Source organism: Apodemus sylvaticus, chromosome 7, assembly GCF_947179515.1.
Source record: "Apodemus sylvaticus chromosome 7, mApoSyl1.1, whole genome shotgun sequence".
Taxonomy (NCBI): domain Eukaryota; kingdom Metazoa; phylum Chordata; class Mammalia; order Rodentia; family Muridae; genus Apodemus; species Apodemus sylvaticus.
In genome coordinates this window covers 15,615,320-15,640,927 of record NC_067478.1, presented here as the reverse complement: position 1 = coordinate 15,640,927, position 25,608 = coordinate 15,615,320, and the positions used below count along the sequence as shown (strand labels likewise).

General features: G+C 48.9%; 3 protein-coding genes and 1 long non-coding RNA gene across 4 annotated transcripts in view; 2 read left to right on the top strand and 2 right to left on the bottom strand.

Annotated features, from left to right (window-relative positions):
- Positions 1-145: 145 nt before the first annotated feature.
- On the bottom strand, positions 146-1,856 carry Inka1 (inka box actin regulator 1). The gene is made up of 2 exons (XM_052187319.1): positions 1,624-1,856; positions 146-992 (listed from the first exon to the last, which is right to left on the bottom strand). The coding sequence occupies exons 1-2, from the start codon at positions 1,672-1,674 to the stop codon at positions 198-200; spliced, it is 846 nt and encodes a 281-aa protein (XP_052043279.1). The 5' UTR covers positions 1,675-1,856; the 3' UTR covers positions 146-197.
- A 5,682-nt stretch (positions 1,857-7,538) lies between these two features.
- On the top strand, positions 7,539-14,704 carry Cdhr4 (cadherin related family member 4). Its single transcript, XM_052189664.1, has 19 exons — positions 7,539-7,587; positions 7,862-8,046; positions 8,149-8,311; positions 8,391-8,482; positions 9,478-9,588; positions 10,162-10,265; positions 10,459-10,595; positions 10,791-10,974; positions 11,073-11,226; positions 11,444-11,537; positions 11,808-12,011; positions 12,094-12,233; positions 12,459-12,609; positions 12,693-12,913; positions 13,125-13,267; positions 13,708-13,764; positions 13,862-13,949; positions 14,141-14,171; positions 14,649-14,704. The coding sequence occupies exons 1-19, from the start codon at positions 7,539-7,541 to the stop codon at positions 14,702-14,704; spliced, it is 2,364 nt and encodes a 787-aa protein (XP_052045624.1).
- Positions 14,705-15,301: 597 nt separating this feature from the next.
- Positions 15,302-17,388, bottom strand: LOC127689592 (uncharacterized). The gene is made up of 2 exons (XR_007978944.1): positions 17,262-17,388; positions 15,302-15,738 (listed from the first exon to the last, which is right to left on the bottom strand). It is a non-coding gene; the product is annotated as an uncharacterized LOC127689592 (long non-coding RNA).
- A 213-nt stretch (positions 17,389-17,601) lies between these two features.
- The window catches only part of Ip6k1 (inositol hexakisphosphate kinase 1), a 44,144-nt gene continuing 36,137 nt past the window's right edge, over positions 17,602-25,608 (top strand). The window contains exon 1 of the mRNA XM_052187309.1: positions 17,602-17,802. The gene's annotated coding sequence lies outside the window, so the exon portion shown is untranslated. The remainder of the gene's footprint in view (positions 17,803-25,608) is intronic.

The window sequence follows — 25,608 nt, the reverse complement described above, 5'->3', positions numbered from 1 at the left end:
GAAAATGAAGTAAGGTACACAAGGGTGATATGGGTAAGACAGGAACCCTGGGAAAGGAGAGGGAAGAGTCCAGACTGGCCTGTCTCGGTAGTGTTCCGCAGGGCTCGGGGCACTTCCTGAAGCCTCAGGAGTATGAAACCAGCAGTTTAGAAAAAAAAAAAAAAAACAACTTTATTGTCCCTAGCTGGAGGGCAGGGTCAGAGGTAGCTGACATCATTGTAGATAATAGGTTGGCGGCTTCGACAGTTCATGAGGGCTGCAAATCTTGAGATGTCTGCAGGCAGGTCAGGTTCTGGGCGAGGTGGGCATGACAGCCGCTTGCCCGCCATAGCTGTCCGTCGAGCCCTGGCCAGCCTACGCCGTAGCTGCTCAGAGAGACCAAGCAGGAACTGAGGGGGTCGAGGCCGGGCTCGGGGTATATCTCCATCACTTCCCTCACTGGTTGCTTCAGGCAGCTCCATCCAGTTGTGAACTAAATCAGCAAAACAGTTATCCCCTAGCACCAGGGGCTGCCGACTGCGGCCCCTATTCAGCAGGGCTGCCGTCCAGTCCTCTGCTTCCAGTCCCTGCCAATGTTCCAGGCAAGCATCTGGAGTGGACTTGGGCCTCGGGCGGTGGGCAGGAGGTATGTTGGTTACAGCTGCCCTGCGCAAGGGGAGGTCACTTACTGAGAATCGCTGGCTGTGAGGTGGACGTTCTCGGGGTGCTTGGCGCTGGAGTACAGACAGCTCTTCCGAATCTCGCCATGTACTGCCTGACACCTCTGAGAAGCCAGAGTCCCAATCTAGGGCATGTTCCCTAGCACATCCCAAGGCTGCACCCCTGTCTTCTGCTAAGCCTTCCTCCTCCTCCTCCTCTACACAGCAGACAGAGTCCTCTTCCAAAACATCGGAGGCCCTGAACTGGCGCTTGGGCTGTATATTTTGATCACTTTTGGGTTTTGGTTGCAATGAGCCAGGCATTGGAGGCGAGCCTCTGTCCCGAGCACACAACTGGAGAGAAAGATAGGGCAAATGTGGGACAGGGATTTCTTAGTCTCTGACCCCTTAGAGTCTAACCAAGCCAGCCTTGAGAACGGAGGGTTCAGATGGACTTGAAAAGCCTTTGGGCAGCAAGGCGGAACTGTAAGCACAGGGCCCACATGGGGGCACTGGCACTCGAGGCTCATGTGGCTCCCATCCACAGAGCTGGTGGCAGTCGGCAGGCTGCGGCACGCAGGGCCGGGCAAGTCAGCACGCGCCACCAGGGCGGGCAGGCAGCGTAGAGGAAGGAGGTACAGGCCAGCCCGTGGTAGGGGATGTCCACAGCAGCACAGCACTTCTTTAGGCCCCGAGTGCTCTCTGTTGGTCCCCCAAAGAAACTTCTCTCCCCAACTCTCCTTCCCCCGCCCCCTCTGCCGCCCGCACGGCCAGCTGGGCGCCTGTTACCTGATGCCCAGAACAGTTCCCAACCGTCAGAAACCCGAAGCGGGCCATCTGGGCCATCTGTAGCTCGCTACCCTGCCCCCATCCTGACTCTGATGGGCACCCGGAGTCTACCCCATTGCCGTTTGTTGTTCGAGCCCAGGCGGCAGCCACGCACCCCACACACATCTTCGCAACCACACCCACTCCAAAGACTCACCAGTTCCCAGCGGAGCTGGCTCAGGAAGCTGTCAAGCCGAGCGCTGTGCATGTTGGTGCTGGTGCTGTACTCTCTTCAGGTCGGCCGGCTCACCCACCGATCACCCGCGGGAGCGGCGCAGAGTGGGCCGGGTCGGCCCGCCAGTGGCGTCCTCACCCTCGCCTTACACCAAGGCTCCTTGCTCTCTCGGTAGCTCCCGCCGCTGCCGCCCCAACATCTGGCAGCCGCGCCCCGCCCCGCCCCCGGTGCCCTAGCCAATGGAGGCGGGGCGGGCTGAAGATGTCCTGCCCCTTTCAGCCCCGCCCTCCAGCCACGCTCTACTGGTGGAGCCCGGCTGTAGTGGCACGGGAGACCAGAGAGCAGCTTAGGACCCCTTTATGTCTCAAAAAGTTTAGTTAACCCAGCTGTAACGCAGTTCCGACACGACCCTCTTCAGCCCCCGCACGTTTATCCCATGACCACATCTTTTCAATTCGTCCCCTGGTGAAATAGCGGTTTCTAGTACTGGGGCCCGATGCGATGCCCACGTGTGGGCACTGCGCCTTATCTTCTCATTTGACAATATTGTGGCCCACTTGGGGTCTGTTCAGGCTGGCCTTGACCTTTCCTGGAAATGATAGGACTGAGATTCCTTCCGCCCAGTGAATACACAGCGAAAAGCCTTAAGACAGGGAGGGTAAGGGCAGGGCCATAGCAAAACCCCTTCCAGCGTCCCTCCAGCGTTCTGAGCCAAGATAGGCTGGGCCGCCCTCTAGTGGGGATCGCGGGGCTATCGTCTGCATCCTCAATCCATAGGTTGGTTGCATGCAGGAATGGAAAAGGAAAACTGTTCTTTGGCTGGAATGTTCAGAACTTTTCCCGTTGAGGCCACTCCATAATCAGAGGTACAGTCTAACTGGAGACGGACTGGATCTATCCTCAGACAAAAAAAAATAGGACAAAGGTAATGAGTTCAGTTAAGGACTAAGACTCTTAAAAAGATATGCCCGAGGTGGGGGAGTGGGAGGCAGAGGCAGGCGGATTTCTGAGTTCAAGGCCAGCCTAGTCTACAGAGTGAGTTCCAGGACAGCCAGGGCTATACAGAGAAACCCTGTCTCAAAAACAACAACAACAACAACAACAAGAGATATGACTGATGTCGGGTGGATCCATTTGGGTCCAGTGAGGAAGGGCATTTTAGGTGGAAGGGTCTGCCAATGTAAAGAATATTGAAGGACAGAGGCTACGCAAACCAAACGAAAGGAAAACACAGATATGTGTAACAGATGAGGTGGGGGGGGGGTCTGTGGATGAAGAGAAGTTATAAAAACCAAGCCTCCAGAAGACTTTTTTTTAAAGATTTATTTATCATATGTAAATACACTGTAGCTGTCTTCAGACACACCAGAAGAGGGTATCAGATCTCATTATGGATGGGATGGTTGTGAGCCACCATGTGGTTGCTGGGATTTGAACTCAGGACCTTTGAAAAGGAGTCAGTGCTCTTAACTGCTGAGCCATCTCTCCAGCCCTGCCTCCAGAAGACTTATGGGAATCTCTGGGTTTTATTTTTGGTGCCATAAAGAACACAGAGCTCTTGTCAAGGAAGGACCAGGGCTGTTTTCTGCGAGATACCATTGCTTTAGGAGAATAACTCTGCAATCAAAGGAGGTTCTGGCCTTTATCCCAGGTAAGGGTGTGTGTCTGAAAGCCTGGTTCTGAACCCAGAGGGTAAACAGAAGCATCATTCTAGACTCCAGAATCTAGAGCTAAGATCTAGTCTGACTGATGCATAGATACAGGTAGGTAAAGCATGGCCTCCAAGTATGTGAACAGCTGGCTGGCTGGCACTTCCCTTAAAAACACCCAGTAGAAAGACACCTCTGCTTCCCTTTCCCATAGACCTCGCTGCTGGTCATGATGGTGGCAAAGACTGAGGAGTACACCAAAACTGGCCTCACAGCCATGTGGTCTAGTATAGAGCACTTGGGACAGATCCAAATAGGCCCGAATTCCCTGTAAAACTGGGATAATCTGTGAATTAAGAGAAGCATGTGGAGCTAGCTCTGTGCAAGTGTAGAAATTGCTGTGGAAATACTTGGGGGGGGTCTTTATCCCTCGATAAAGGATAAATACTTGTGCTTCCTTTATTTTAGTTTGTTTGTTTTTTGTTTTTTGTTTTTGTTTTTGTGGTTTTTTTGAGACAAGGTTTCTCTGTGTAGTCCTGGCTGTCCTGGAACTCACTCTGTAGTCCAGGCTGGCCTCGAACTCAGAAATCCATCTGCCTCTGTCTCCCAAGTGCTGGGATCAAAGGCATGCACCACTACCACCTGGCATTTGTTGGGTTTTTTTTAAAGGGCTATGTAACTAGCAAAGGGATCCTCATCAATGATCTGGTCTGCAGTTGGAAAAACAGCACAGGAAGAAAGGGGCATAGGCAGAAGGACAGCTCTGAAAGCAGAATCTTTTGGCTAGGTGCTGTACGATTTACACACATGTAATTAGATAAATAAACTTTTTGTTTTTCACTTGTTTGTCCTGGTGTTTTCTTTGGTTTGGTTTGGTTTTGCTTTGTTTTTCCAAGACAGTGCTTCTCTGTGTAGCAGCCCTAGCTGTCCTGGAGCTCACTTTGTAGACAAGGCTGGCCTCGAACTCACAGAGAGCCACCTGCCTCTGCTTCCCCAGGTGTTGGCATTAAAGGTGTACACCACCACCATCCAGCTAGATTTATTTTTCGATCCAGTAAAAACTGGAAAGAGAAGCTAGAGAGATGACTCAACAGTTAAGAGCGCTGGCTGCCCTGATAGAAGAAGCTGGTTTGATTTCCAGCACTCTTGGCAGCACATAACTTTCTGTAACTTTAGTTCCAGAAGCTCCTCCGCCCTCTTCTGGCCTCTGTAGGAACTGCACACATGTGGTGCACATGGGCATGGTGGCACATACCGTCTTTAACCTCAGCACCCAGGAGACAGAGGCAGGCAGATCTCTGTGACTTCAAGACCAGCCTAGTCTACAGAGTGAGTTTCAGGACAGCCAGGGCTATGTAGAAAGAGTCTTGCCTATAAAATAAAATCTTAAAAGAAAAAAAGAAAAGTCTGAAAGATCAGGAGAAAAGCGAATGCTCACTGAGGACACGTGAGCCTTGGGGAGAAGCAGGTCGGCTGCTGAGTGAGTGAGTGCGGAGCTCAGGGGAGAGAACACTGAGGTGGGGAGGAGTGCAAGGCAAAGCCAGTGGGTGGCATTTTAGGCCATGGCCTTGGAGGAAACAGAGGTGGTGAGTGTAGACAGAGGAGGGGAGAGGCAAGTAGTTTCCATGACTGAAAACATTTCACCGGATGGAGGTAGGAAAGATGAGGTAGAAAGAAGCAGCAAGGAGGTAGCCAAGAGCAGGGGCATCAGAGAACTCAGAGCCAGCATGGGTGTGTCAGAGACGACGGGAAGAGCATTTAGGAGGAGTGAGGACAAAGGATACATATGTCTGGTGTTGGGGAAACAGTTTAGTCAGTGAAGCGCTTATACCACAAGAATCAAGACCTGAGGATACTCAGAACCCATGTTAAAAAAAAAAAAAAACAAAACAAAACCAAAAACCCAAGTATGGCTGCAGTGGTTTGTTGTAATTCCCTGCCCAGCTGGTGATCTCCAAGCTAGTGAGAGACTCTGTACCAAACATCAACAGAAGACACCAAGCTGAGCGGCTCCTGAGGAGTGCGTCGGAAGTTGACCTCAGGCTTCCACAGGTGTACCAGTCCAAACACACCTCCACTTACACACAAAAGAATAACCTTCTGGCTTCAGAGTGTGCGATGGCAGGTTCCTGCAGACTCAACTACCTGGAAGGCAGGAATAGCCTGGGCAACATATGGAAATCCTGTCTCAAAGGATACCTGGAGAAATGGCTTATTAGATAAAAACAAAACAAAATAAAAACCAAAAAAAAAAAAAAAAAAAAAAAAAACCTAAGACCTGAGTTCAAGTCCTAGATCCTACAGTAAAAGAGAGCTGACTTCTGACATCCACACAAGTGCTATAGCATATGCCCAAGTTAGTATACACACACACACACACACACACACATTCAAAGAAACAATGGGGCTGGTAAGATAGCTCAGTACCAACATCTGCTGCTCTTTCAGAGGACCTGGCTTGATTCTCAGCACCTATATGCTGCTTCAAAACCATCTGTAACTCCAATTCCAGGGTATCTGACATCTTCTTAGCCTCTGTGGCCACAAGACATTGCATATGGTACACATAATATATACAGGCAAAACACTCATATGGAAATAAAAGTAGCCAGGCAGTGGTGGTGGCATGTGCCTTTAATCTCAGCACTCAGGATAGCCTGGTCTGCATAGTGAGTGACAGAACAGCCAGGGCTATACAAAGAAAACCGTGTCTCAAAAAAAAAAAAAAAAAAAAAAAAAAAAAAAGGGCTGGGCGGTGGTGGCACATGACTTTAATCCCAGCACGTGGGAGGCAGAGGCAGGCGGATTTCTGAGTTTGAGACCGGCCTGGTCTACAGAGGGAGTTCCAGGACAGCCAGGGCTACATAGAGAAACCCTGTCTCGAAAAACCAAAAAAAGAAAAAAAGAAAAAAGAAAGGAAGGAAGGAAGGAAGGAAGGAAAGAAGGAAGGAAGGAAGGAAGGAAGGAAAGAAAGAAAGAAAGAAAGAAAGAAAGAAAGAAAGAAAGAAAGAAAGAAAGAAAGAAAGAAAGAAAGGAAGAAAGAAAGAAAGAAAGAAAGAGAAAGAGAGAAAAGAAAAGGTAATTAAGGCTTTTTTTTTTAAGTCTTTAAAAAATTTAAATTGGGGGTTGTGGAGATGGCTCAGCAGTTAAGAGCACTGATTGCTCTTCCAGAGGACCTGAGTTCAATTCCCAGTACCCACATGATGGCTCACAACCATCTGTAACTCCAGTTTCTTCTTCTGACTTCTATGGGCATGTGGTACACAGACATACATGCAAACAAAACATTTGTACATGTAAAATAAAATAAATCTTAAATTGACAAGAGGAAAGCACTGGTCATTGAAGTCCCCACCAAGGGCAGTTTTGTGGAGCAAGGGGGGAGTCTGACTCATGTGGACAGGTTGAAGTGCTCAATGAAGTGCTAGACCAAGCAAGTGAAGAAAAGTTGATAAAAAGATAAATGCACATTGGTACGGGCCTGTGATTCCAGCATAGAGGCAGAAGGACGGGAGGACAAGGCATTTGAGGCCACTCTGGACTAAATAAAGAAACCTTGTCTCAAAAGACGTTTTAAATGGAAATGTACTAATCTGACAAATCTTAAAGACACTGGCTCAGTAAATCTTAGTCTGCAGAGGCTGGTGTAGTTACATCCCAGACCAACACATAACACATCTTCATTTCTTCTCAGAAGAGTCCTTGGTCCCCTGTGGTTGATATCTCTACAAATAACCCTTAGTTTTATTTCATCTACCAAGTATTTGTTTGTTGAATGTAGACAACTTTTGATTTTCTTGGTGGCCAGGCTTAGATTTTATAGGCAGATGCCGTTGTAATGGTAGGAGGAGGCAGCTGGAATGCAAACTCTGTGGGGGGTGGGGGTGGAGTGGGGGTGAGGGTGGGGAGGGTGTAGCAGGTCCTCTGGCTAATTTTCCTGGGCACTGGGTTTGTTCTGTCTGCAGGGACAATGTGACCAGTTTCGCCATCTGTAGCTTGAGCAACCCCCCCCCCCCTTGTATCCCCTTAGGGTTGCAGTAATGAATGGAAGAATTCACTGGAAACAGCAGAAGATGGGATTTTCCAGCAGCTCCTGGAGTCTGCCTGAGATCTAAATGCTCTGTCACAGGGTGGGTGGAGCCGGAGCCGGGGAGCCTGGGAAGCCACCTGATGGCTGTGTTTAAGCAACTAACCAGGCAACAGAGTTAGCCTGAGAAACTGCTTCCTCCACCATTTCTTCACGCGGCCATGATGCTGTTCAGGCCCCTGGAGCCTCTTTTTGCTTTACTTATCCCTGGTAAGGAGCAGGCAGGTGTGTGTGTGTTGGGGGAGAGGGGACCCAGTTTGCCAGTGAAGTTCCGACCTAATGTGGAGGGAAGAGCCTGAGGAACCCATGACTCTTGCTCCTTCTCTTGGTTGTTTCTTCAATCACGTTCTTCATCTCTCTTCACCTGTCCAATGTCACCTGTAGGAGACAAGGAATGACTTTGGCTGCTTGACCCCCAGATGTGGTTGGTCAGGCCCTGAAGCAAAAGGCTATTGCTAGGTATCTAAGTGTGGCTTTCTCCTAGTCCTCCACAGCCTGCCCTTGTCTATGGATATTTCTGAGAGCAAAGGCCCTGGCACGGTCCTTCAGCCTTTCACCTTCAACTGTTCCTCCTACACGCCCACCCTGGAGCTATTCAGTGTGAGACCACCCACCAGCTTCTTCAACAAACCCAGCCTGCACAGGCAGAATGGAGTCTACCTGGTGAAGGTAAGGCCATGGATACAACTAGGGATGGCGGGGACCAACACCAGCAGTGGTCGGAGAAACAGAAAGCCTAGGCCCTACATGTCTCTTGTCAATCCACCACAGGTGACCTTGAGTAGCTCGGTCCGGCTGGACGCCCTTGCAGTAAACCAGTATGAGCTGCAGCTGCAGTACAGATGTGGCAACTTTGTGGTAGACGGGTCACTCTTCCTTCATGTGCAGCGAGACCCTGGGCATATCCGTTGTGCTGGTGCATTTGCCAGCCCAGGTGAGGCTAGAGGCAGCAGGTTGGGAGAGGAAAGGGCATAGGTCCTCAACAGAGCCTCCTTGACCTCTTCTCTGAACAGCTGGGGAATTCATTTATGTGCCAGAGACAGTCACACCTGGAGCCCTGTTGTACACTCTGTTGCCGCCAGGCCTAGGAGCCCAGAGAGCCCAGGTAAGCTCTGAACACAGGGCGGTGAGTGACAGGATGTGGGAGGAGGGTACAAAGAGAAAGCTCAGCTCCTGCCAGGCCAGGCACAGCCTCTAAAGACTCTGAAGTAGTCAGTTGAGCCTCTCTATGATACATGTTCCTAGATAGAGGCACTAAGGGCTGCCTGCCCTCCCAGCGACAGCTGCAGTTTTCCATAGGGACTAAAATCTTCTTATGAGTTCCATGTATTCTAAATTCTTTGTGACCACTTTTTTTTTAAATCTCTTTTGTAATGCTAGAAAGACTGGCATTCCTCCTCCCACCCCGCCCCCTTTTCATTGGTAGTGTATGCATAGAGCTGTATGCCTTGCATATGGAGTTCTGAGAACAACTTCTTTTATTTATTTATTTATTATCATATGTAAGTACACTGTCGCTGTCTTCAGACACACCAGAAGAGGGAGTCAGATCTCATTATATAGATGGTTGTGAGCCACCATATGGTTGCTGGGATTTGAACTCAGGACCTTCGGAAGAGCGAGCAGCCAGTGCTCTTAACCCCTGCCCCATCTCACCAGGCCCCCCCCAGAACAACTTCTAGGTGTTGGTTCTCTCCTTCTACCAAGTGGGTTCCTAGGGTCAAACTCAAACTGTTCTAGCTTGGCAGCAAAGGCCTGGGCCAACTCACAGGTTTTTCTTACTGCTGTTTCCTTGTTTGTCTTTGAGACAGCCAGGGTTACATAGAGAGATTCTGATTTAAAAAAAAAAAAAAAGCAAACAACAAAAAGATTCTGAAGAAAAAAAACCCTGAAGGTTGTTTGTTTTAGCAGAGTTGAGGATCGGAACTAGGAATCACAGTGGAAGGCAGAAGGCCTAGACTACGGCAACAGCTGGCGGTGGTGGGGAACAGAACAGGCAGATATAAGCAGCAGCCTCCTGGGATGTTATTGAAGGATGTTGACAGGAGGACTTGGGATGCAGGGGACTGGAGGGGGCCACTAGCATCTCTGTCCTGTCAGATGAGCATTACCAGTGCCCAAGACCCTCCGTTCTTCCCTGGGCCTTTCTCCATTGATGAGCATGGGCTTCTGCGAGCGCCATCCCAGGGTCTCAGAGGCCAGGCTCAAAAGGTAAACGTGGCTTTGGATCTGGGGATGTCTACGGATTGGGTAGAGCCACCATCTTGTGAGAATTGATTCATTTTTGACTATCTTGCCTGATAAGCTTGTCTCAGACCACTGCTTCCCAGTGCTGAGTCTCCTTGGCTTTGCTGAGATTGGCAAGTTTCCAAAGAGACAAGCCTGTGGTTCTGGGACCGCACAGATCCTCTAACATAGTGCAAAGTTTATGGCCATCAAAGTTGGAGGGGAAACTTTGGGTAATATAGACAGTGAGGAGGAAGTTCCCCCTTTAAAATAGTCATTTCTGCAGTTCCCTGGGTTCCATCCACAGTACCACAAAAACAAACACCCACCCTCTTCATAACCTGCTCTTAGAAATTCTAATAATTCACACTGTGAATGACTCAGAAGAATTGGTGGCCCAGAATAGTAGGGTTCAAAGGGACACTTGTCAACAGAGTGGTAAGTCACAGTTCCTTATAGAGGTCCTGAGGAGGACTACCTAATTGAAGGGAGGACTAGGAATGGATACAGTGGAGGACACATGACATGATTTCCTTCCTGCCCTGTATGCACTGACAGACCTTCCAGCTGCAGATTTTAGTGTCCTTAGGAAAAAGCCAACGCTGCGAAGGGATGCTGACAGTGAAGGTTTTGCCTGCGCCCTCCAGCCAAGTCTCCTTCCTGTAAGGCTCCCTCCCTCACCCTGGGGACAGTGGAGGATTCTGCATCTGCTCCCAGGGAAGTAGTTGGGGTAGGCAGCAGGGCTGCTGGACCATCTATCCTAGTTCCTATGGAAGGGAGCCCTTGGGAGGGGCCTGGGGACCCTGCGGGGTAGAGCGGGAGCAAGCAGGAGCTAGGTTTCCACTTTGGGTTCAGACAGAAGGCCCAGAGTATTACCATCGCAGAGGATCTGGTTCCTGGGAGCGAGGTGGTTCGGGTCCAAGCGAGGGGATTCGACTTACTCTATGAAATCATCTCCCCACGGCCCAGTTCATTCTACTCGATTGGACAAGGTGAGGAAAGGAGTAGGGCAAGTACCAGAGAGATGTCCTTAACTGGGAAAGGGTGAGGCACCGATGTGACTCCTTCCTGAAAGTTTGGATTGAGAACCCTGATTTTAGAGGCAGAGGCAGGACCGGCCAGGATGGAGCGGAGTGGAGCTGGGGCAGGACAGAGCTTTCTTTCTTACACCCCCTTTACACTCTCAGCGGACGGGGTAGTGCGGACCACCGCACCCCTGGATTTGGCCCGCGTTCAGGGAGCGGTGGTCACAAAACTGCAGGTGAAGGCTTTTGAGAGGCTCCAGCCTTGGGCCAGTGCCGTGTTCGATCTCACGGTTAACGTGCGCGCGGTAAACCAGTGGCCCCCACGCTGCCATCCAGCGCTACTGGTGTGAGTACCCGGAAGCCATGCTCGGGCTGGTTGGTGTGAAAACTCCTGGCCCATTATTGGTCCAGACTCCTGTCTTGCCACCTGCCCTCCACTCCCAGGACTCAAATTCCAGAGACTGCACTTGTGGGCACTGTGCTGGACACGCTCACGTGTGTTGACCCAGACTCTGCAGGCGTCCCCCTCGACTACCAGCTGCGGTTCCACAGCCCTCCCGACTCTGCCAGCCTCCATCTTCGGGACAGAACCCTTGAGGTGCCCAACACATACTCCTAGACTCCATGCAGACAAGGTGGGAGGGCCGACGTTTGTTGGCATTGAGAACATGGAGGTGGGGGTGAGAATAAGGTTGTGGAGACAGCCAGCAGTCGGAAAACTGGGTCTTGCTAGGTAGGCTATACGTGGACGCCCTGGTTTGAGGCACCCTGCCATGCCTGGTCCTGGCTTCAGTCCCTCTGGTCCCCTTGGCCAGGTGAACGCTACATTGGACTGTGACATTCCCGAGGTTTGCCTCCAGCACTCAGCTTCCATCTTGGTGTTTGATGGTGGTCAACCCCAAATGACCAGTGAGTGACTATGTTTGGGCCTGAACGTTCAGAACAAGGCTATGTTGTCCACCTTCATCCCATCCCCAAGACACAGACAGCTTATCTCCCCCTCGAAAGCTAGGAGGTCAGGATTGTCTCAATTTAAGAACCCTGGGATGTCTCTCTTGAGACTGGCACTACTCTTTTGAAAACCTTCCCTCCAATATCGGCCATGTTTACTTACTAAGACCCCCCTAGGGCAGGTCTGGGTACCTCAGGCCATCTCCTTAACTGCCAAGTGGTCCCCAGCTGAGGTTCCAGTGCTGGTGATGGTGACGCCCGTCAATGAGTTCTCCCCAGCCTGTGTCTCACGCACGTTCCGGGTTCGGGAGGATGCAGGGCCCTACACTCTGCTGGGCTCCGTAGTGGGCACGGATATGGATTACCCTCGTAACAGCCTCCAGTACTACATCTCTGGTGGACCCTCCACCTTTGCTGTGGATCGTCTGAGTGGTACTTAAAGCCCAGGGCTGGGGCCAGAGGGAGGAATGGGGCCAGAGTTACTGCAGGCTAACGCTTTGATCAATCCTTATAGGAGAACTTCACCTCCTGGGGCCTTTGGACTATGAGCAACAGAGGCTGCACAAGATCATTATTCTGCTGATTGATCACAGCCAAGACTGGGACCTCAACAGTCACCGATCAGGTTCATGTACCATAACCATTGAGGTTGAGGTAATTAACCTCCAAGGACTAGGAAAGACAAATTTCCCTTTGGCTGTTTGCTTTTGATGCCTCAGTTTCTCACATGGGCTGGTTGAGGGGAGGGACTCACTGTGGGAAACATTACAGCTCGTTACTTGCCATTTAGGTTCAGTATTTTCAAAGAAAGCCAATGGTCTAGTCTGGGAGTTTGAGGAGTGGGCTGTAGTCACTCCGTTTGTGGTGGCCTTTCTCCAGGATGTGAACGACCATGCCCCCGAGTGTGAGCCTCCATTTCAGGAACTCACCATCTACACGCCCCTGGGTCACAGCAGGGAGGTGACTCAGGTGTCCTGTTGGATCCCACAAGAACCACAGCGCTTGACGTTCTCCTACAGCATCGTGGGAGGTGTGCATACGTGGGGGCCACCAGGCTATTGGCAAGAGTCAGGCTAAGTTAATAATACCTTCTTCCTGTTACTCTGCTTTCAGGGAATAGCCAGAGCCGATTTAGACTCCAAGGGACCATCCTGGTGTACAATGACACTGTGTTGGGGCCCCCATGGCCAGAGCAGCCCTGCACCTATGAGCTATTGGTCAATGTTGCTGATGTGGGCCCTTCCATCCCCCACCTCAGCACCACAGCCACCATCATTGTGCATCTAGTTCCTTGGAAGGCCAGCACGGTGGCCACCAGCACCCACCAGAGCACAGTGAGGGGGTTCTCAGGCCCCTGGGGGTTGGGAGAGAGGATCCTGAAGGATGAAGACACCTGGGTTCTTTTTAGGTGGAATTATGAGAGAAGACGTTTGGAGAAAACTGCTGGATGCAAAAATAAATCAGGGGTGTGAGGTGCCCCACTTCATAGGGGATTTGAAAGCTGGATTGCCAATGACAGCATTGAGTCTGTGACCCTCCTTTCAGGTGTCCTCAACAATGACACCCCTGATTGTGACAGACGTGGAGGCTTTCTGGAAGCCAGAGCCCTGGTTTGTGGTAGTGCTGACAGCAACTGGTGCAGTTCTCCTCCTGGCTCTAGGTTGGCTCCTCAGCAGGATCCTTCGGGGGTAGGTTCCCATCTCTGCTTCCTGCTTTACTAGCCTACATATGGACACTGGCTGGAGTAGATAGTTTTACTCAATATTGGATGACACTGCCAACATTAGTGGGCAAACAAACTGAGGAGGGCTGCTGTCTCTCCAGAAATATTCAGATTGGGGGGCACTGGGAGTGGTTTTCATCATCAGTGGATGAATCCAGTTTTGGAATTGGATGGCCATAGTTGGCTCAGGGTTTGAAATTTACCACTGTTCCCAACACCTGACTTCTACCTTATTTCTGCTCTGATTCTGTAGACTAAATCTTCTGAGCTCAGGGGTAGGAGAGATAATAGTGTGGGCATCTTATGCAGTCACTAGCGTTTCCAATACAATGGGACAGATATTACTCCTTGGTGTTAGAAGGCTTGCTACTTTCTTAGTCTTCCTTCTTCTTCTTGGCCTTTTAGGTTGGCCCAGTCACTACAGGCACCAAGCAAACCAGCCAGAGCCCAGTTGCTAAACAGGTTAGTCTCTGTAGAGGTAAACAGGCCTGGGAACCCATCTCCTAAACTCAGGCTGGGGTCCCGACTCATCTTGTACTTCTACTCCAATTTGCTATAGCATCCAGGGAAATGAAGGATCTATTGAGAGGCAAACAGAGGCACCAAGGATGGAGATGTCCCAGGTACCCAGAACTGCTATGAGTCTGGTATGCCAACTCACTGCTCAGGTTGAGGGCAGGGAGGCTGCTCTGGGCACTCCCTCTCCCTGCAGTGCCTGCCTTCCTGCCTGTGAGTGCCCACACTACCACCAAGATAGATCAGACAGGTGGGCATGGGCCTTCCCATCTGCTCCCTGTGGGCAAGGTTCGACTCACTCTGCCCTTTTTTTTCTTTTCAGCAACATTTTGATGGCAGAGCCCAGGATGTCCGTAAGTCTCTTCTTTCCATAACCCATTCTCTGCCTGGGCCCTTACCCTTTCCCAGATTTTTCTCTTCCCTTCACCCATCTCCTTTTTTACTGCCGCCACCACCAAGCATCCATTGCTGATGTGTTCACTGAGCTCTTCTCCTGCCCCCACAAACTCTCTGTCACCCTTCACCCTGTAGGCAACTTTTGTTAAACACGCGTTGGGCCAGATGATGACCAGATCTAGTCTTGTCAGCTCACTGGGGAAGGGAGATGGTAAGGGAAGGCAGCTTCACCAGCAGGCTGTAGCGGACTAGCCTGGCACTGGCAGCTGGAGAGGATCTGGTATCCCCTAGCTTTCTGTTCATTTGGGTCAAATCTCGGGATTCTTGGCTGTGAAGGGAAAGGGAGATCAGTCTGGGTCCCTGTGCAAGGGGTGACTGCAGTGCTGAAGGCCCCGTGCTTTCTTCCCTCCTCTCTCCTGCCCATGTGGGCTCAGGCACAGGGAGAGATTACCTGTTCAGCACACTCACGGGAGCCCGGCGCTGGCTGTGAGGCCTAGCAGCTGTTGTACTCTGTGGGGAATTCCCTTTTTACACGACCATAGCCTGGATATCCAAATGGATTTAGTAATAAAGACTACAGACAGAACACTGCCCACCTTGTAATCGTTGTGTGGGAGAAACTCTGAGATCTGTTTCCTTGCTTGCTGTTCCTTGGAGAAAGTGCCACCTCCTGAGGAACAGTAAGATTACTTTGAAAAGGCATTTCGTGCTCCAACAGTGACTGACACTTTGTAGAAGAGGCTCTTATCTCTGTCAGTGATGGAAGGCTCTCCAGTTGTCCTATCTACTTGGAGACCTTTACTTCTCTGTCTCACTGTGTTGCCCTGGTTGGCCTGGAACTCACAAAGATCCACCTGCTTCTGCCTCCTCAGTGCTGGAATTAAAGGCATGGGCCACCATACCCTGTAAGACTTGCTTTAAAACTGTTTTAAAATATGATTATTTATTGAGACAAGGTCTCTCTACATAACCTTGGCTATCCTGGAACTCACCGTGTAGACCAGGCTGCCCCTGAATTCACAGAGGTCCACCTGCCTCTGCCTTCTAAGTGCTGGGATAAAGGCATGCATCACCATTCCAGGCAAAATTTTATTTTAAACACATGGTTTACTTTTGTAGTTTAGGCTGGCTTAGAGCTTACTTGCCTGCCTTGGCCTCCTGAGTGCTTGGGTTATAGGCACATGGCTGGCTTGACACAGGCACACTTGTGTACATGCAGAGTACAAACTCAGATACTGTGTCCTTTCCCTACTTGGAGACAAGGTCTCTCACTGACCTGCAGCTCATGGAGTAGGCTAGGCTGACTGATGCAGGAGCCCAGGGTCCTGCCTGTCCCCTGTCCCCAGCACTGGGGTGACACTGGGCATCTTCATGCCTAGCTTTTATTTTTCTTCAAAGCTACTGCAGACTCTGGGGCTCTCTCTGCAGCTCAGCTTGGCATTGCTGGTTTCTGAGGGTCCCATCAGCGCTGTGGAAAGCTTGCCAACTTTGTGTAGAGGTTTTGTTGGGAAGGATCTGGAATTCCTGGTGGGAGAGGTGAGAGAATCTGTGCTTAGCTGTTCCTGGATTACTGAAAGCCTCTTTCTGGTACTGAGTCCATGGCTTTGTAGCTGTTTCCCCCGAACCCTCTATTGCTTCGCTCTTCCTGGGCTAATCTAGGTTGTTGCACATAACCAGGGGTTTTATAACAGTCTAGAGGTCAGATTTAACTGTGTGCCATGCTGACCCCCCCCACCCCACCTGGTGTCATGTTTGTAGCTCTGGCTGTCCTAGAACCTGCTCTGTAAACCAGGCTTGCCTCAAACTCAGAGATCCATCAGCCTCTGCCTCCCAAGTGCTGGGGTTAAAGGTGTGTGCCACCACCGCCGGGCTATCATCAAGTTATCCATGTCTTCCCCCTCCTGTCAGATCTGTGGGCCTGAACCCTATCAGAAAACTGGACAATCTCTATTCTGGAGCAGTTATGGCCACCCTAGGCCCAGGAAGAGTATTTTTCCTTCTGTGGGGAAAAATGACAGTATAATAATAATGATAAAATAATAAAAAATATTTTAGAGACAGGGTCTTGTGATGTAGCCCTGGCTGGCCTGGAACCCACTATGTAGATCAGACTTGCCTCTGCCCCTCAAGGGATTGAAGGTGTGCACTGCCATGCTCTGCCTAGAAAAAACACTCTAAATGTTATTTTTGTATGTATATATGTCTGTGTGAACATATGGCATATATGTGCTAGTGCCCATGAAGAGGGTGTTGGATTCCATAAACCTACTGAGCTGGCTGATGTGGGTGCTGGGAATAGAACCCAGGTTCTCTGGGAGAACAGCAAGTACTCCTAACCACTGAACCGTCTCTCTTAATGGGGTTTCTATGAAAAGAAGAGTGTTAAGAGACCTCAGGCTCAGTAGCCTGAGTGGCTGTAAGTGGTTTTTCCTGAGTACTTGGCTTACTCTAAGAGCTTATTAAGTCTGTTTCTTTTTCATTTTCGTTTTATAGACAGAGCAACTACCTCTCAGAGAAGCTAAAGCTCAAAGTTCTCAGAGTTAGGGCATTTTGGTGTGGGACCAGGTGCTATGGTGCCTTTGGTATCCTAACCTTGAAGCCAAGCCCAGGGTTAGGGGCCTACTTATGAACAAGGGATGGCCATTTTCATGGGACTCAGTTTGCCTTGGAGACAGGTCATGATAGCCAAGGGCAAAAGACAGTGTCATAGGAACTTAACGGATGTTCTGTGGCAAAGAAGAGCGGCCAATATGTATAGAGACTTGTGCAGGATGCAGATTTAACTCTCTGCAAAATTAACTGGGAAAGGCGAAGCCAAAACTGAAGAGGTGGCACAGAAGGCTGTGCCTCGGGACTGGTGAGAGGCAACGCTGAGAGATACTTAGAAAACACTAATTCTGGAACTAGAAGAGAAGAGGGGACCCATCACCACCACTTCCTAAGGCTGTGTGACCTTGGCTCAGGCTCTTTTCTGCGCCTCAGTTTCCTCACCAGTTTACTAGGGTCGATCCCAAGCATAGAGGCAGGCGACAAAGCAAATACCGTACCGTTGACATTCCCTAACTGTGTGCGAGAGTATGATAAACGCTGCCAGCTCAAAACCGAAACGGTTACGCAGGAAAACCAAGGGTGCTCCAGCATCGCCAGTCGACAGCAAAAGCGCCGCCGCTAGCAAACCTGAGAATGGCGCGCATGCGTCAATTCTTGCCGTCACAGTCACGTGCCCCAGACATTCTGCACGAGAGGCACGCCCTGACTGACGGAACAGTTGACGAATCGACGCGAAGAATTCCTTCAGGCGTCCCGAGACGAGGCTGGTGATTGGAGATAAACTCAGTCAGGGGCGGGTTCTTTGCTGTCCTTGGTTACTATGACGCCCGGCCCCCGCCCCCTCGGCTGGCCGCCATCTTGTTGTTGATCCGTACCCAGTGGGCAGCGCCAGGAGCTGGACCGAGCGGCCGGTGCGGGGCCGCTGCTGCGGGGCTCAGCCACCTGCGCTGCCTGCCAGGGGGCGGGCCGAGACCTGGAGGCCCGGGGGGCCCCAGCTCCCGTGGGGAGCGTTGGGCGCCCGCTGCCCGGGTCGGGCCGGTGAGTGACAGGAGTCGGGCCAAAAGACCCGCCCGACACCCACGGCGAGGGTGGCGGCGGGCGCGGGGTTGTTGCTGGCGCGCGTAGGTAGGGTCGGGACTTAGGGCGAGCATCACTGGAACATCATTCCAGCGTCCTGGTTGGCCTTCCGCCGAGCCTCCCAGATGTTGGCACGGAGGCTGGGAGGGCTGCCCGGGTGGAGGTCGGAGAGCCCTGAGCCCTAGGACCGGCTGGCGGGGTAGCGGGAAACCTGCCTTTCAGACCGAATCCCTGGGTGCCTCAGACCCGGAGTGCTGAGACGTGGTTACTGCCAGCTCGTTCTCCCGGCTGTAACGTTCCTCTAAATCAGTGACAAATGTACGTCGCTCTTAAGATTTCACACTCTTGCGAGTAATTTTTTTTCAGGCCGCTTGTGACTAGAGATGAGACAAAACAGGCCTAAAATGCCTCATGAGCCAAGCAGGGTGGTATCACGGCCCTGTGCTTTTGGTAGGGCGATGGTCCTCTGCCTGGCACCACCGAGAACCCTCGGAGCCTTCCGTTCTCTTCAGGACTCACTGTTTACTGCTTCTTGAAGAACCTAGCCAAATGTCCACAGCGGCTGAGTTTTATTTGGGGTCTAAGTTCTTTGGTGCTCGACCACCACTTCTTTTGGAGTATGTGCTTTAAGGAGGATAAGGATAATGATTTGATTAATTTTGTCTCTTAAAGAGACAGTCCGTTAGAAGACGTAGGAGTATAAGGACTATTAACCAAACCAAACCCTGAAATTGGGTATGTGAGCTCATGCACTCGACTGAGGGAGGAGGATTGCCATGGGCTGCAGACCAGCCAGAGCTACCTAGCACGACCCTGTAGGAGACAAAAGCAGAGCTAAAAGCTGTTGATGCTTGATGAAAACAGTCAGGCTTGGGGGGCGGGGGAGGCGGGGCTGGCAAGCCCCAAAAGAGTATGCTGCTGTAGAAAGGGTCCTGGCTGTAAATCACATTTTTACCCAGGGCCCCTTAGGTTCTCCACACAGGTGTCTTGTATGTTGTTGTCATATGAAACCCACAAAAGATGATTAAGGAGGCCAAGCAGGAGGCGTACCCTTAATGTCTGTTAGGAACATGTCACCTCTGAATGTTTAATTTTGGGAGAAACCAGCACCTTGGTCTGGAGATACATACCTTTGGGAGACTGGGGCTGAATGCAGCTGGTGAAGGCAGCAAGTTGTGAGGAGAGGGAACTTGAGTAGTAGTATTTATTTCATTGCCCTTTCGCTTTTTGAATGTTTAATAAAATTGTAGCCTTGGTGAAATAAGTTTCTTGGGTAGTTCTTAAGGCAGAGAGATACTAAAACTTGAGCTTCTTAGAATGGCTCCACAACCAGCTCCCATTGCTTTTTGAGGGGGGTGGGATTAAATTATCCACGGGGTTAAATTTTTGCATTTTCTGCTAAAATAGCTACCTTTAAGCCTCTTCATTTTGGGTATTGGATCGCTTTGTGATATAGAAGGAGACTATTAAGTTGAAAGCATTGACTAATGCGTACAGTCGTAGGGAGTTCAAAGGCCCATTAAAGTTTTTTCTTGCCGGGCAGTGGTGGCGCACACCTTTAATTCCAGCACTTGGGAGGCAGAGGCAGGTGGATTTCTGAGTTCTTGAGGCCAGCCTGGTCTACAGAGTAAGTTCCAGGTCAGTCAGGGCTACACAGAGAGACCCTGTCTTTAAAAACAAAAACAAAAACAAAAAACAACAAAAAAAAGTTTTTTCTTGGTTTAACCTTATCTTAGGACTGCTGTCCCAAGAAAATAAAAATACAGGAGAACTTTTCACTCTCTTTGTTTAATGCTTTTATTAGCTCATGAGTATGACTACAGTATCATGCAAGATTCAACAGTGATCCAAAGACAATAGTATCATTTCTGTGATGGGTATTTTAAGTGCTGCATCATAAAGACCATTATTATAGTAGTGGGTCTTCTGTCTTTGTCTTTGCATAATTCATTTGTAAACTTGAGCAGTTATTCAGCACTCTAGATTATTTTTGAGATGGTACTCCTTGTATATCCTAAGCTGTTCTGGAAACTCAAGAGTCACCTGTCTCCTTATTTTAGGTATACACCTGACTGACTGGCTGGTTTAGCTTCCTTCTCCCCTCCCTCCCTCTCCCTTTCCTTTGTTGATACCTCCGCCCTTCTTTCTCTTTCTTTCAGACTGTGTCTCTACATAATTCTGATCTGGAACTCAGTCTGTAAACCAGGCTGGCCTCAAAATCACAGAGATCCACCTGCTTCTGCCTCCCAAATGCTGGGATTAAAGTGCTGGGCTGATTTAGCACTTTTAAACTATTAAGAACAGCTAGAGCTCACAGATGGTGGTTATTCTACACTAATCAGAAGTTTACACGGGTACAGGCTGCAGAGGCAAGCAGATCTCTTGAGTTTGAGGCCACTATGGTCTACAAATTGAATTCCTCAACACCAGGGCTACACAGAGAAACTCTGTCTCGAGAAAAAGAAAAAAAAAAAAAGAGAAAGAAACACTGGATTATAGGCTGAGATCTGATTTCCTAGTGGGGCACCAGAGTTGCTGCCCAGCTTCCCCAGCCCACCTCTCCAGGCTTTATCCTTAGCACCACTAACTGAATAGCCCACTCAGCATTCCATATGTTTTTTTGCTCCCAGTTCCTCTTGCTTGCTGAGTCCCTTGACCTTTGTCCTTTTTAGGATTCTGTTACTCTGCCTTTGTTGCTTATCTCCAGAGCCCAGTTCAGGTTTTCCCTAGCTTTATAAAACATCTTTCAAACATTTATATTCCTGGAGAATATTCCACTACCTTTGAACAGCAAAACTGTTAAAGCCTCTTAAGTAACAGTAGGATTTGCTGTATTTTGCTATGTGGATGTACCAGTGGTGTGTGTGTGTGTGTGTGTGTGCGCGCGCGCGCACTTCTGCTGCCATGGGTTTTAGAGATCCAACTTTATTGTCTTGTTAGTGTGGCAGCACCCTTATCCCCTGAGCCCTTTACCAGTGCTTTTTTTTTTTTGAGACAGACCTGTCCCTGTATAGCCCAGGCAGGTCACCAGCGTGTGTTGTAATCCAGGTTGACATCTAACTCTTGGTCTTCTTTCTTCAGCCACCTAAGTACTAGGATTATACATGTGCACAACCACAACTGATTTGATATTTGCTTGCTTGCTTTCTTTCTTTCTTTCTTTCTTTCTTCACTTTAATGGATGTTTTATAAACCTGAATGTGCATCTGTGTATCATATGCAAGTACCTAACTATAGAGATAGGAGAGGGTGTTGGCTCCTCTAGAACTGTACTTACAGTTAAAGCTACTGTATGGGAGCTGGGAATTGTGCTTTGGAAGAGCAGTAATCACTGAGCCTTCTATCCAGTCCAATAACTTTTGGAGCTGGGTAGTGATGGTGCTTGTCTTTAATCCCAGAGGCAAAGGCAGGCAGATCTCTTGAGTTTGAGGTCAGTCTGGTCTATAGAGAAAGTTCCAGGGCAGCCAGGGCTACACAGAGAAATCCTGTCTCAAAAAAACAAAACCCAAAACTTTTGGAGTCAGGCCTAGTAACTTACTCCTGTAATACAAGTATTTGGGAGGCAGAGGCAGAAGGATCACCATGAGTTCAAGGCCATTTTAGGCTCTAATGATAGACCCTGTCTCTTAGTAATTTTAATAATTTTTAGTCATGCCTAGTGTCATGGGCTTATAGCCCTTCCTACCCCAAATGCTGAGATAGAATAATTAATTAAGTTCACAGTCCATCTGAGCTATAAAGTAAATTTAAGGCCAGTCTGTAAACTTAGTAAGACCCCCATCTCAATGGTGTAATCAAGTAGGAGGGAGCTGAAAAGATGGCTCTGTAAGTGTTTGCCACAAGCATAAAGACTTGAGTTTGATTCCTGGTACTCATAGAAAACCTGTAGGGCTGGAGAAATGGCTCAGAAGTTAAGGGTACTTAATTATTCTTGCAGAAGTCCTGAGTTCAGTACCCAGCACCCACATGGCAGCTCACAATCATCTGTAACTTCAGTTTTGGGAGATCTTATGCCTTCCTTTTGGGGTTTTGTTTTGGTTCTTTGAAATCTGTGTAGTCCTGGCTATCCTGGAACTTGCTCTGTAGACCAGGCTGGCCTTGAACTCTGTCTGCACCACCACACCTGACTCTGATGTCCTTTTCTAGTCTTCTCAGGCACCAAGCACATACATGGTATATATACATACTGGTAAAATACACATATAAAAAAATAGGTAAACCTTAAAAAAGAAAAAAGTGTCTTCATGGCACAGGTTTGTAATCCCAGTGCTGGGGAGATGAAGGTAGGTGGAGCCCAGTAGCTCAGTAGTTGATAAATGCAAGCCCCAGGCACCAGTGAGACTGTCTCAAAAAACAAAACAAAACAAACAACCAAAAAAAAAAAACAAGGGGGGGGCAGAGAAATGGCCCAGTGGTCAGTGAGGATGCTTGTGAAAACAGAGGATGAGTTTGTGTACATAGGGAGGATCACTGATGCTCGAAAAACCACAGGCTCACTAGTTTTGTTTTTTGTTTTTTTTTTGTTTTTTTTTGTTTTTTTTTGTTTTTTTGGTTTTTCGAGACAGGGTTTCTCTGTGTAGCCCTGGCTGTCCTGGAACTCACTCTGTAGACCAGGCTAGCCTCGAACTCAGAAATCGACCTGCCTCTGCCTCCCAAGTGCTGGGATTAAAGGCGTGCGCCACCACTGCCCGGCTTGTTTTTGTTTTTTTTGTGTGTGTTTTAAATTTATTTTATGTATGAATGTTTTGTCTCCTTGTATACTTGCATACCAGAAGAGGGCATCAGACCCCATTATAGATGTTGTGAGCCACCATGTGGGTGCTGGGAATTGAACTCTGACTAGAAGAACAGCCAGTGCTCTTAATCACTGAGCCATCTTTCCAGCCCAAGCTCTATGTTTAATGAGACTCTGCCTCAAAGGAACAAAACAAAGTGATGGAGTAAGATTCTGTTGCCCTTTTCTGGACTCTGTATACACTGCATACATGGAGACACACACGACATAACAGAAGAAGGTGGAAGACTTGTAGGGAATGACCTTGTACAATTCCCCCATACCCACCAAAGAAATTTGGGGGGAAAACTTGGTGGTAGAGTTCTTGTATCATGCATAAGGCCCTAGTTTCTCAGGTTGGAGAGATGGCTCGGCAGTTAAGAGCACTAGCTACTCTTCCAGGAGACCCAGGTTCAATTCCCAGCACCCACACAGCAGCTCAACAACAAACTATATAAAACTCCAGTCCCAGGAAATCTGACTCCCTCTTTTGGTCTCTTCTAGCCTTGTGGGCACCACATACATCTGATACACAGACATTCAGGCAAAATACCTATATACATTAAAAAAAAAAAGACCCTGGTTTCAGAGATCACCATATAGCCACGCCCACACAAATGTTTATTTTAGTGGGACAATAACTGCTTTGGAGCGGGTGGGGGGGAACCTTTTTTTTTTTAACTTGAATATAGACAAAAACTACATGATTATAAAGACTACTAAGTTTGTCTGAGACAGAAATGAAGTATAATCACACAGGAAAGTGGGGTGGAGCCACAAGTGGGAGAGGGACCTGGGTGGCCAGGGGTCTCACCACTTGCCACATGTGAAGGAAGAACCTGCACACAGTGACTGACCGTGGTGCCCCAGTCTAGGCTCGAAAGTAAGTCACCGATCTCAGGAGGGGCGGTGCCAGCTTTGGCTCTTAAAAACTGTTAGTGAGCATACTGTGTTGGTGCTCACAGCTGCTCCCCTGCTTAGGACCTCCTCCTCCTCCTTTGCCTGACTCTTAGGAGCAGTGGTAGGCAGAGTCGGGGAAAGGCTTAGTTTGGGCTTGGAGCAAGAACACACGTTTGTGACATGTCTGCTGGTGTAGGTTTTTAAGTTTATTTTTTGAGTCTAGGTTTACTTCGTAGTCCAGACTGGCCTAGAAATGACACATAGCCCATGCTGCCTCACTCTAGTATTAGTGGTCCTCCTGCCTCAGTCTCCATTTGGTGAGACTTACAGCCATGAGCCCCTGTGTTCAACACACGCCCCTCCATGGCAGTTATCACTTTGTCCCCCTTTCTGGCCTAGAGCTCATTGTACAGACCAGGTTGGGCTCAAATTCATAAGAATTCTGCTCTCTGACTGGGACTAAAGGAGTCTGCTATGTGCCTGGAGGCATGCATGCATTTTTAAATGTAAATACTTGGTTTTACTTCAGCAGGATTTGAGTAATGGATTCCAATTGGGGAAACCAAAGTTATCTTGGTTCTTTACAAATATTTTATTTATTTATTTATTTTTGCATGCTCACATCGTTGTGTGCATGTGGGTGTCTGACTACAACTGGCTGAACCATCTTGCCTGCTTATAAATTAAGGTGGTTTTTTGTTTGTTTGTTTTGCTTTTGAGACAAGATCTCATGGTGTATCCCTGGCTGTCCTGGAACTCAGTGCTATGTAAACCAGGCTGGCCTTAAACTCACAAAGATCTGCCTGCCTCTGCTTCCTGACTACTGTGCCAATGTGTGTGGCTTAGGCTGGCAGGCTCATGCCTTCCTTCCTTTCCTCTTTAAAAAAAAAAAAAAGATTGTGTGCTTGTATGTGCAGATGTCCATGGAGGTCAGAAGAAGGGCATTAAATCCTTTGGGACTGGAGTTACAGTTAATTGTGAGCCACATTAATGTGGGTGCAGGAATCTAAACTCATCCTCTATAGAGCAGAAAGCACTCTCAATTGCAGATCTCTCTAGCCCCTATTAAGATTCATATATCTAAGCCAGGCGGTGGTGGCGCACGCCTGTAATCCCAGCACTCTGGGAGGCAGAGGCAGGCTGATTTCTGAGTTCAAGGCCAGCCTGGTCTACAGAGTGAGTTCCAGGACAGCCAGGGCTATACAGAGAAACCCTGTCTCAAAAAAACCAAATCCAAAAAAAAAAAAAAAAGAAAAAATATTCATATATCTGTTGCTATGGCTTGAAATTACATTTAAGGCTGGTACATCACCATGATCACACACACACACATACATACATACACACACACACACACACACACACAGTTAAAAAATATTATATATACACACACATGCTTCTGAACTTCTGAACCCATTTATTCATAGATTTATTCCTGCCTCATGAAAGGAGAGTAGGCTAGGAGCTTGGGGTTAGGTTAGACTGTTTCTTTGTCTTGGGGCTAGGTTAGACTGTTTCTTTGTCTTGGATCTTTTTTTCCATTTTAATTGTTTTATACATGTGTGTGGGAGTGTATGTGCTGTTGTGTGTGCATGGAGATCTGGACAACTTACAGAACTACTCACTTTTCATCTTGTGGGTTTTAGGGATTGAACTCAAGTTTTCAGACTTGGCAGCAAGTGTCTACCTGCTCAGCCATCTCACTGACCCCACCCCCTTCCTTGAGACAGGGTCTCACGTAGCCCAAGCTGGCTTTGAACTCTTGATCCTCCATATCCTCCTGCCTCTATCTTCGTACAATTACAGGTGTACATTATCCTACCTGACCAGACTGTGTAGTCTTCAGACCTAACATTGATGTCAATTGAGTAAGAGCACCTTGCAGTTGATAAAAATTGGACGTATTATGATTGAATGAACAGTCATTAAGCAACATATTCTGAAGCCGAAAAATCATAATGACAGTGCTGGTATACAAGTGGGAAATTTGAGCCCTGTGTACCTTACTAATGGAAATGAGAAACAATGCAGCAACTTTGGGAGACAGACAGACACACACACACACACACACACTTTTTTTCTCCCTCCCCTCT